The sequence below is a fragment of the Podarcis pityusensis genome (assembly GCF_964106645.2).
Source record: "Podarcis pityusensis genome assembly, chromosome: 13".
Lineage (NCBI taxonomy): Eukaryota > Metazoa > Chordata > Lepidosauria > Squamata > Lacertidae > Podarcis > Podarcis pityusensis.
This window is the reverse complement of record NC_138038.1, coordinates 52,842,904-52,854,200: the sequence shown is the minus strand read 5'-3', so window position 1 is coordinate 52,854,200 and position 11,297 is coordinate 52,842,904. Positions and strand designations below refer to the sequence as shown.

Genomic DNA, 11,297 nt, shown 5'->3' with positions numbered 1-11,297 from the left:
CCAAAATTAAACATTCCCCAAAATGCATTTTTTCTGACTTCCGATTGAGAAGGTGCAACTCAAACTCCCAAACAGGGAGATCTGAAATTTGGAGGGGAATTTATTTCTGAAAAATTGGTTCTTCTGCAAAGAGATTTGAAATCCCGTTTTTCCATTTCAGATCTGGAAGCAAAATGAAAAGGGTTTTGAAATCTGGGAATCGGGGAGTTTGCTTTTCATCAGTGCTTTTTTTTGGGGGGGGGGGGGAGAGGGTTACGCAAACCCCTAAACGTTTTGTGAATCGTCACACTTTTGTCCATATACAGTCTTTTTATTTTGCCCGATTTGAACTATAAAACGGTGGTTTTCTTGAGTCAAAACGAGGGGAACTTCAGTAATCGTTGCAAGATAGCCACGATAGTGAAGATATATTGAGAAAAAGTTAAATGATGATAAAAGTGTGTATTGGCAATAATTAATATGAAATTGAAAAAAGGAATATATGTGTCTATATACGGTATATCGTGTCTATAGTGTTAAGAGCAACTTATGTTTTATGGTTTGCTGAGAAAATTTTGTGTTTATTTCCTGTGTGTAATCCTGTATCTGTGGTTTTTTTTTTTTTTTTGCTGTATCAATTAAAAAGAGAGACAGTGAGCAGCCCTGAACATTTCTTAAAGAAAAAAAAAGCACTGCTTTTCAGAACATCCTGGTTCCTTAGCCCGATTCAAAATGAGGGGGGTTCTTTGGGTTGATTTTAGGTTTATAACTTCTCCCCTAAATTCGATTTTTGTACTGGGCCGAGGAATTAGGATGTTCCGGAAAGCGAACACTCACATTCCCAGATTTCAAAATGCTTTTGTTCCCCCCCCCCCACAACAAAAAGGGGGGTGGGATATACATGGCGCAGATTTCAAATCCAGCTCAGAAATCAGAGTGGAGTTTGGAATGACTTTTCATTCTGGAATCCCTTCACAATGTGGAAGGGACCTGAGGGTCATCCAGACCAACCCCTTGCAAGGCAGGAATCGAACTCGGAACCACGGAACCACGTTTGTGCCTGGCAACCTCTGGAGAAGTTGGAGAACGGAGGGGAAGGAGAGGCGGAGGGAGGGAGGGAGAAAGGAGGCTGAGCGGAGAGAAGGGAGTGGGGAAGACCCAGGGAACCCCACACACGGGTAGGCAGGAGAGGGGTGTTTAATGCCAAAGGAGACCAGGCAGAGTTGGACTCCCCAACCCTCCCTCTCCCACGGCCCTGTCCTTCAGCTGAGGCATTAAGGTGGCTGGGAGGAAGGAGATTATACAGAATTATATACACAGTACAGCCTTCAGATATAAAGTTCGCACGCACAAAAAAAAAGGTGGGGGGGGGGAAGAGGTTAGATTTCAAACCCACAACCTTTCGCGCCAGCCAGTCGCTCTGAACCACTCGCTTGGTACTGGTGCAATCGCGACGTCCGTACATGCAAACACACACACACACACACACACACACACACACACAGAGGTGTTCAAGAAATGTGTTGCAGAAAGGTGAGGATGAGAAGGCTCTAGAGGAATTCATCCCCCGGCAGTGAAATGGTTAAAGCCGCTGCAGGAAATGGGGCGTTGGAAAGGAGACCCCCCCACACAGGGTCCAACCCCCCCTGCATTGCAGGCTGAATAATCCCAAATAAGTCGCCCTCCAACCTCTGTTTAAAAACCTCGAGTGAATCATAGACATAGAGTTCCTGCAATTCCAGAATTGCAACTAAAGAAATGTAATCATAATGACAACCATCGTTGGGATTTCTTTTCTTGTCATTCGAATCGCTCGGTTTGGGTCCTTTCTCTCCAGATTATCAGAAAGCAAGATTGCTCCCTCTCCCGTGATGGGACAGCCTTTCAGATACAGTGGTACCTCAGGTTACATATGCTTCAGGTTACATACACTTCAGGTTACAGACTCCACTAACCCAGAAATATTACCTTGGATTAAGAACTTTGCTTCAGGATGAGAACAGAAATCGTGCTCTGGTGGTGCAGCAGTAGCAGGAGACCCCATTAGCTAAAGTGGTGCTTCAGGTTAAGAACAGTTTCAGGTTAAGTACGGACCTCCGGAACGAATTAAGTACTTAACCCGAGGTACCACTATATTTGATGACGGCTGCCACACGTCTGAATCTACACAACTCCATTTGCTCAGGAGGAGAAAAGAGATGCTGCGATGTGTTGTGTGTGTGTTTGCGCATGAAAGAGATCATTTGCGCACAACCCCCCCGAAAGAGAAAACCAAGCAGCTCACTCAAAACATTGCACCAGTCGGTCGATCCATGCGCTTCCCACTGGCCCTACACACCGCCCACTGGTGGCCGGGCGGAGAATTGCTCCCCTGTGTGCCTTTTCCTTTTTCCGGGAAGCTGTCGCCCCCTTGTGGCCGCACCTTGCAAAGACACCGTTGCGCCCCTGCTGGATCCTCAGCAGAGAAATTCCTGAGTTCGCTTGAACCCTGTAGCCATTGGACAGGAGGGGATAAGGAGAGGGGGTCGGCCTGGTTTCAGACTCGAGGGTGGCAGCGGGTGCCCGGGACACCTATGGCTCTGGCTGGGCGCGGTCACCGCCAGGAGGAAGACAAAATAGGTAGTCACTGCCGCATATGGCTCATTAAAGCATCGGGCCTGATCGTGGAATCGTAGGGTCGGGACACCCCGAAGGGCATCTAGCCCAACCCGCCGCGGGGCAGGTCCCGCGTGCAAAGAATCCCCTGGCTATCCCGTTTGTTGGTCCCTTCCTGCTCTCTGTTGGCTGGACAGAGATCGGATCTCTCTTTCAAACATGGCTCGGTAAGGATGGAGCAGGGCGAGGCGAATTTGGAACCCGGGGCCAAGGGGTGGGGAAGGCATTGCGGAACCCAGGTCCGGCTTTCTGGAAGAGGGTCTAACGCAGCCTGGCTCCCCAGATGTTTTTGGACTATTCCCATGGGAGTTGTAGTCCAAAAAGGACCTGGGGGCGCCAGGTTGGAGGAGGACGGTCTAGTGGTTTCTGAGATTTGAACCCAGGACCCCAGGGCTTTTTTGTGGTGTGGGGGGCAGCTTAGCTCAGTGGCTGTGTGGAATTAGAACATGCGTCCATGGATGGGCAGGAAGGATGGGGGAATGGGGAACAGGAAACATCCCCCCCCCCTGTTCTCTAGCAGGGATCAGAGTTGGGACACCCCAAAGGTCATCCAGCCCAACCCCATGCAATGGTCCCGGGTTTGTTTTCTGAAAGACAAACACAGGGCAATGCGAGATGCATTTTAAAAAATGATTCTGCATCCATCCACTCCCCACCCCAGAGACCCCTCTGAGCCCCACAATAAACCCTACCCCCACCCCCTCGCAGAACACGGGTTCGAATTGGCTTATTCCCCCCAAACCCCGCTCAGTCTCGTTCATTTATGGCCTCTTGAAATCCTGAAATCGGATTGGAGTATGGCGAATCTGGGCTCTGGGATGCAGGAGGAGGAATCAGGGTTGGGGTGTCAAAATGGTGGTGGGTTTTTTGGGGGGGGCGGGCGCAGAGTTTTATGGCATGCATCCTCCCCCGAGTTATTAGCTATTCGTTCCCCAATAAGGTCCATGCGCCAAGAAGATCATCGAGATGTTGCAAATTATGGTTTTTGGGGGTGTCCAGATTGCGATCCCCGCAGGCCAGTATGACAGTGTCGCCACTCAGTGGCCAAAGATGGTTATTGCATTTTCTTCTTTTGCAGTGGAAGCTGGGAAAACGCCCCTTGGCGTGAACGCAATGCTGCCATCCGGTGGCCGGATGACACTTGTTAGTTTCGCAGGCTGCAAAATGTTCTTGGTTCCTGATAGCGCAATGTCGGCCCCCGGTGGCTGAAATCAGAAATATAGTCTTGTCGCTGCAGAACACGGGAGCCCGGCAAACGAAAAGGTAGTCCTTTGCATCACGAGTGTCCGGAACTGGCATTGCAATTTTTGTTTTGTTTTTTTGTGGGGGACGGACAGTCATTACGTTTTTCATTGTAAAAAAGTGCCCACGAACGAAGAAAAAGATTCCACTTATTTTTTGTTAAATTGTTCCAAGAGTGTTTAGATGGTTTCGCTTTGAAGGTTTCTCCCCAGTTTTTACATCCTGGGACCTTCTGGAGGCAGAAGACAGTCTCAGCTACCTGAGCTGGTTAAACCAAGAGTCAACTCGCCCCCCCCCCCCATATAACCACCTGCCGCTGTTATTCACAAATCCTAAAAGACCAGCGGCGAAATTATATACACCCTGCAACGATTCCAGATTGGAGAATGTCACCCTCCGGTGGCGGAAAAGGGGATAGCACAGTTGTCACGAAATCGAAAAACTCCCCCCTCCAAACCCCACCCCCCCGGAGTAGGAAACTGTGTCGTTTTCCATTGGCTGTTAGAAGAACGTCGACACACTTCTTTTAAAAACACTTCTTTCCTTCTCCCTGAAGTTGTGCCGTCGGTTCCAGCGAAGACGCCCTCATCTCGCCGTTTTGGAAGACTGCTGTGGATCGGTTGGGTTGCAAAAAACGTCACTTTTATCCCTGACGAGACGCAACAACTTCTGCAATAGGGATGCCGGAAGCCCCATACACAGTGGATTTGTCACAGTTTGGAAGAAGAAGAAAAATCCCGGCGTTGCAATGTCGCCCCCGTGTGGCCGGAGGCCGTATTGCACCTGCAAGCGCAAAACGGAAGACTTATTTTTTTCCCCCCTCGTCCAAGTTGGCGGCTGACGATGGACCTCCTCCTTTCCCGGCCGGATCCTGTCCGGGTCCAAAGTCCCGCAGAGGCGGAAGACAGCGAGAGAGGAGGGGAGACACATCCTGAGAGAAGATAGAAGATCCGTGAAGGTGTGTTTGGGAAGGTGTTTCTTGGCCGGCAGCCGGCTCGGAGGTGTGTGGGGTGGTAGTGTGTGCAGGCGGCTTGCACGGGGGAAGTGGGGGGCGGAGGAGAAGGGGCACCCCCCCATTCCTCGGGGCTACGTGGCTTCCGCCTTGGAGATCTCTTTGACGGGCGCGGCGGCGGCACCGGCCTCCTCTGCCTTCTTCGCCAGGACCGGCTCGACCACGTTGTGTAAGGAAGGCTCGCGATACAAGGCCACTGCGGAGGGGAAAAGGGGGAAAGGGTTAAAACGGCGTCGGACTACAATTCCCATCGGCCCCCAGTTGCGGGGGACCAGAGCGGCTCCCCCCCCATGAAGGAAGACCTTGCCTGGGCTCCAGGAACTTCTCTAAGCCGCGTGCCTCTTTGGGCAAAGGTAGCAGAGCGCAGTTACCATATTTTTCGCCCCATAGGGCGCACCGGCCCATAGGGCGCACCTAGTTTTTTGGGGGGGAAATAAAGAAAAAAAATTTATTTCCCCCCCAGGCGTGGGGCTGGGGTGGGGGAAGCCCACGCTTCCCCAGCCCCCAGAACAGGCTGCTCTCCGCAAGCCGTGGGAGCCCCGTGGGAACTCCTGCGGGCTCCCAAGGCTTGCGAATAGCTTCCTGAAGCCTGGAGAGCGAGAGGGGTCAGTGCGCACCGACCCCTCTCACTCTCCAGGCTTCAGCGAAAGCCTACATTCGCCCCATAGGACACACACACATTTCCCCTTCATTTTTGGAGGGGAAAAAGTGCATCCTATAGGGCGAAAAATACGGTAACCGGCGGAACTCCCTGCCACAGGAGGCGGCGGAGGCGGCCACCAAAATTGGCAACTTCCCTTTAGATATTTGAAGATGGCTCTCCAATCTCCGCTTTTCCAGGCTAAACACCCTCAACTGTTCCTTTTTCAAGCCCCGGTCATCCTTCCAGCTTGCCCGTTTCCTCCTTCGTACAATAAACCTGTGGCTCAAAAACCGGACTAATCCTAGCCTATTTGCCACGCTGCAGTAATTCTGGTTTGCTCACGAGTCAGCAGCAAGGTTGGCTGGCTTTGGAGAAAGTCTAGACTGGTTTCCTGATGGAAGGAGGAAACGGGCCGGATTTAGGTTTGATGCATAGCTGTCAACTTTTCCCTTTTCTTGCGAGGAATCCTATTCGGAATAAGGGAATTTCCCTTAAAAAAAGGGAAACGTTGACAGCTATGGTTTGATGAGACCCTGAGCTACTGAAGGTAATGGGGCCCTTTCTATGTCCAGCTGTCCTTTGTCAACAACAAATTGTCACTGTTTTTGTATCAAATATATGCTCTATGGTCATTTATGGACCTCATAGGTATCTCAAGCCATTTGCCCATGTTGCCCTGCAACCAGTCCATGCAGAATGTAGGCACCCTATATATAGAAAGGAGCAAACCAGGGATATTTTAGGGAGCAGGCGAGCAGGCGGGGCCCATGACTTACATCCTAGGAGCCTACACAACACGAAACACTGTTGCTGTAGGTTTTATTTTATTTGTTTTTTATCTTATATTTTGGGATGCGGGTGGCGCTGTGGGTTAAACGACAGAGCCTAGGACTTGCCGATCAGACGGTCGGCGGTTCAAACCCCTGCGACGGGGTGAGCTCCCATTGCTCGGTCCCAGCTCCTGCCAACCTAGCAGTTCGAAAGCACATCAAAGTGCAAGTAGATCAATAGGTACCGCTCCAGCAGGAAGGTAAACGGCCTTTCCGTGCGCTGCTCTGGTTCGCCAGAAGCGGCTTAGTCATGCTGGCCACATGACCCAGAAGCTGTACGCCGGCTCCCTTGGCCAATAAAGCAAGATGAGCGCTGCAACCCCAGAGTCGGCCATGACTGGACCTAATGGTCAGGGGTCCCTTTACCTTTTTATATTATATTTTGGAAACATACAGTTCCCCCCCCCTTTATGTTTTTTGGGGGCGCCCCAAAGAGAGTGGGGCCCTAAGCTATGGCTTGTTTATCTTATAAGTAAATCCGCCACTGGCCCTCTGCCCTGTCCATCGTTTCTTCCTGACCAATAAGATTCAGAATCTGTTTCTCAGGACTCTCTCAGCTAGGCATCTGAAATACGTGGTACCTTGGGTTAAGTACTTAATTTGTTCTGAAGGTCCGTATTTAACCTGAAACTGTTCTTAACCTGAAGCACCACTTTAGCTAATGGGGCCTCCCGCTGCTACCGGAGCCCGATTTCTGTCCTCATCTTGAAGCAAAGTTCTTAACCTGAAGCACTATTTCTGGGTTAGTGGAGTCTGTAACCTGAAGCGTATGTAACCCGAGGTACCACTGTAGCCTTTTTATTCCACATCTGAAGTAACTAGGAGGAAGATGCAAGGACAGACCAGCTCAGAGGAAGGCTGGGAGCAGATAGGAGCTTTCTTTCTCGGCTGTGCAAGAGATCACGTGCGCCGGGAGCAGAGGCACCGCCAGAGATCACTCGCATGATTGTCAAAGAAGGAGGGAAATGGAAAATGAAACCCTACGAGGAAGTAAAAGAGTATGTGTATGTTTGGTTGCATTATTATCAGGTTAATGAAATGTTTAAAAAGGCTCTCAAAGAAAGTGATTTTGCAGAAAAAGAAAAGACTCAAAGTTCCAAACGGAAATATTAAATAATGATTGTAAAATTTTATCAAAGATGTATAAAATGCTGCTGGAATGGTATACAAAAGATGAGGAAGTCAAATCGGTTATGGTACACTGGGCCAGAGATTTTGGATAAAATATACAATTTAATGATTGGACAAAACTATGGAATGAAAATATAAAATTTATGGCATGTACTGCGTTAAAGGAAAATGTTATGAAAATGGTATACAGATGGTATATTACACCTGTAAAATTAGCAAAAATGTATAAAACATGTAATAAGTGTTGGAAATGTAAAGAAAAAGAAGGGACATTTTACCACATGTGGTGGGAATGTAAGAAGGTGAAAGGCTACTGGGAGATGATTTATAACGAATTGAAAAAGATGTTGAAATATACATTTGTTAAGAAACCAGAGGATTTTCTTTTAGGAATAGTAGGAAATGAAATAAATAGAAAGGACTGTAAACTTTTCCAATACGCAGTAACAGCGGCGAGAATACTACTGGCCCAAAAATGGAAACAGGAAGAATTACCGACGCTGGAAGAATGGAGAATGAAACTGACGGACTATGCAGAACTTGACAAATTAACAGGGAAGATCAGATATCTACGAGACGATAAGTTCATCGAGGACTGGGGAAAATTTGTAGATTATCTGGAGAGTATATGTGATGAACATATAACGCTTGTGGGTTTTCAAGAAGCTCTGTGAAAGTATGAGGAATATTGTAAAAAAGGAAATAAGATTGGGAGGGTATATTAAAAGGCAATATTAAAATTCGGAAATGCGTAAATTAAAAAATTAAAACGGATGATTGGCAGAGAAGCTGGAGGAAGTCCAAAAGAAAAATGTGTGATAAATTTTGATATGGTTTTATATATTTGTATTTGAAAATTAATAAAAATTATTATATAAAAAAAGAGATCACTCGCATGGCAATGATATTCGGGGATCGCGGCCCGAGCCTTTCTCTCCCAAACGCCCCCCCCGCCTCTGCTCACCTTCCAGCAGTTTGGGCAGGAAGTGGGCGGCGGCTTTGGTCTTCTTGACTCGGTTTCCCTTCATCACCTGCCCGTCCTTGTTGATGCCCAGATACCACGACCGCCCAGACTCCCTCTGCCGGTAGAGCGTGGAGGAATACATGACGTAATAGTTCTCAAAGACGCACTCCTTGAAACGGCACTCAGCGGTGAAGTGAGTCTGGAGAGGGGAGAGGTTTGTTATATTCATTGATTAAAAAAAAGACATTTATATACCGCTCTCTATAAATGTGCCTGCATTGGTGGTCCAGTGGTAGAATTCTCGCCTGCCACGCGGAAGGCCCGGGCCCAATGCAACAGTGCTTTAGGGACGCGGGTGGTGCTGTGGGTTAAACCACTGAGCCTAGGACTTGCCAATCAGAAGGTCGGCGGTTCGAATCCCCGCGATGGGGTGAGCTCCTGTTGCTCGGTCCCTGCTCCTGCCAACCTAGCAGTTCGAAAGCACCTCAAAGTGCAAGTAGATAAATAGGTACTGCTCCGGCGGGAAGGTAGACGGCGTTTCCATGCGCTGCTCTGGGTCGCCACAAGCGGCTTAGTCCTGCTGGCCACATGACCCGGAAGCTGTACGCCGGCTCCCTCGGCCAGTAAAGCGAGATGAGCGCCGCAACCCCAGAGTCGTCCGCGACTGGACCTAACGGTCAGGGGTCCCTTTACCCTTTACCTTTACTCTATAAATATGTGCAGGGGTTAAGAGAGAGACCGGGGTTCGAATCTCGCTATGAAGCTCACCGAATGACCCTGGGAGAGCCTGAGATACATCACAGAGTTGTTGAGGCTGAGGCAAAGCAGATGGAAGTGCGGGGTACGAACAACAACAACAACAACAACAACAACAACAATAATAATAAATCTCCATCATTCTGCCCGGACACTGAGGTCCAGCTCCGAGGGCCTTCTGGCGGTTCCCTCCCTGAGAGAAGCCAAGTTACAGGGAACCAAGCAGAGGGCCTTCTCGGTGGTGGCGCCTGCCCTGTGGAACGCCCTCCCACCAGATGTCAAAGAGAACAACAACTACCAAACTTTTAGAAGACATCTGAAGGCAGCCCTGTTCAGGGAAGCTTTTTACATTTGATGTGTTACAGTATTTTAATATTTTTTTGGAAGCCGCCCAGAGTGGCTGGGGAAACCCAGCCAGATGGGCGGGGTATAAATAATAAATTATTATTATTATTATTATTATTATTAGAGGAGGGAACTATTTATGCCCACTTGAACTCCTTGGAGACAAAGGTGGCCGACAAATGCTATGAATAAATGAAGGAAATCGCAGATGCTTACAACAATTGTACAGAAAGCCGTATGATAAAAAAGCATATCAAAGGTTAAAACCAGAAATCAGCTAGGCATCGTGCCAATACAGTGGTCCCTTGGTTCTCAAACGCCTTGGTACTCAAACACTGCAAACCCGGAAGTAAGTGTTCTGGTTTGCGAACTTTTTTCAGAAGCCGAACGTACTCAATTTTGAGTGTTATGCTTCCGATTTGACTTCTGATTTGAGTGTTACGCTGAAGTCTGCCTGTTTTTGCTATTTATTTTGCGTTTTTGTGGCTTTTTTGTTTTGTTCTTGTGACTGTGTGGAACCCGGTTCAGCTACTGATTGATTGGTTGTATGACTGCAGTACATTGTTTATTGCTTTCATTTTATGGATCAATGGCCTTGTTAGATAGTAAAATTCATGTTAAATGGCTGTTTTAGGGGTTGTTTTTAAAAGTCTGCAACGGATTAATCCATTTTGCATTACTCTGTATGGGAAAGCGCGCCTTGGTTCTGGAACGCTTTGGTTTTGGAACCGACTTCTGAAACGGATGAAGTTTGAGAACCAAGGTACCACTGTATTTATTCTTAACCGCTTACATAGGCCTGGCAGAATAGAAAGGTTCCCAGCGGGCCTTTAAAAGTTGGCCCTGACATTGGCTGCTGAATTTCTATTGGCAGGGAGTTCCACAGGCTGATGACACTAAAGGCTTGGTTTTTTGTTGTGATTCCTGCAATGGTTTTTTGGTTTTTTGTTGTGATTCCTTTCAGCTCTATGTATATTGATGGCGCTGTGTAAGAAATTTCATCACTGCGAACAATCAAGCAAAACGCCATGTAGCTATATACAACAGATCAACCATTAAAATGTACATATCTAAAAAAATCAACTATTTTGAAACCATTATAAACCCCTCTGGCTCTGTTGGAGGAAAAGCTGGAGATGTAATAAAATACTACCATGAAAAGAGAAAAAAAAACATTTATGCAAACACTGGCTTGTTTTGACAGCTGCCTGCCCCTAGGTGGCGCTGCCCAACACTAGATGGACACCCTTATTAGATCACCCATAGGGACTCTGGGTCTCCCCAGGATACCTGGGTCCCCATCCCAGAATCGTGAGGCCGAAGGCGCCAGCGGATCCATAACGTTAATGAGAGCAAAGTGTCCCGGCCGATGAAGCACCCCAGCTACTTTTATTCACTCCCAAGCCGCCAGCCGCCATCATTTTCACTGCCAAATTTCTTCAAAGCTGTTTAATTGGCACTAAAAGGGCGTCTTAAGACTCGCCAAGAGATCTGTGGGGGAGGGAGGAGGAAAAGTCCCTCCCGAGAGATTTCCGCAGGGATCAGGGGAAAGAAGATGGGGAGGTTATTTCACCCCACAGATCCCTGGCCTATCTCCTTTAGCAGGCGTGCAAGTTCAATTTTTACATTTTTCTTCACCCAGTTCTTTTTATTGATTTCCCATAATTTTTTTTTAACAAATCCTGACCAAATTAATACAAATTAAAAAGCTGACATCCCACCCCCTTTTGCCCCTCTAGT

General features: G+C 48.1%; 2 protein-coding genes across 5 annotated transcripts in view; both read right to left on the bottom strand.

The window, feature by feature from the left end:
• The window catches only part of TMEM102 (transmembrane protein 102), a 171,013-nt gene that overhangs the window by 81,369 nt on the left and 78,347 nt on the right, over nucleotides 1-11,297 (bottom strand). The window lies entirely within an intron of this gene.
• Nucleotides 3,428-11,297, bottom strand: part of FGF11 (fibroblast growth factor 11) — a 55,051-nt gene continuing 47,181 nt past the window's right edge. Inside the window, exons 4-5 of the mRNA XM_080980002.1 lie at nucleotides 8,457-8,655; nucleotides 3,428-5,084 (exon numbers count right to left, since the gene is read on the bottom strand). Coding sequence (XP_080836128.1) covers nucleotides 4,963-5,084; nucleotides 8,457-8,655 — 321 coding nt within the window. The 3' untranslated portion in view covers nucleotides 3,428-4,962. The remainder of the gene's footprint in view (nucleotides 5,085-8,456; nucleotides 8,656-11,297) is intronic.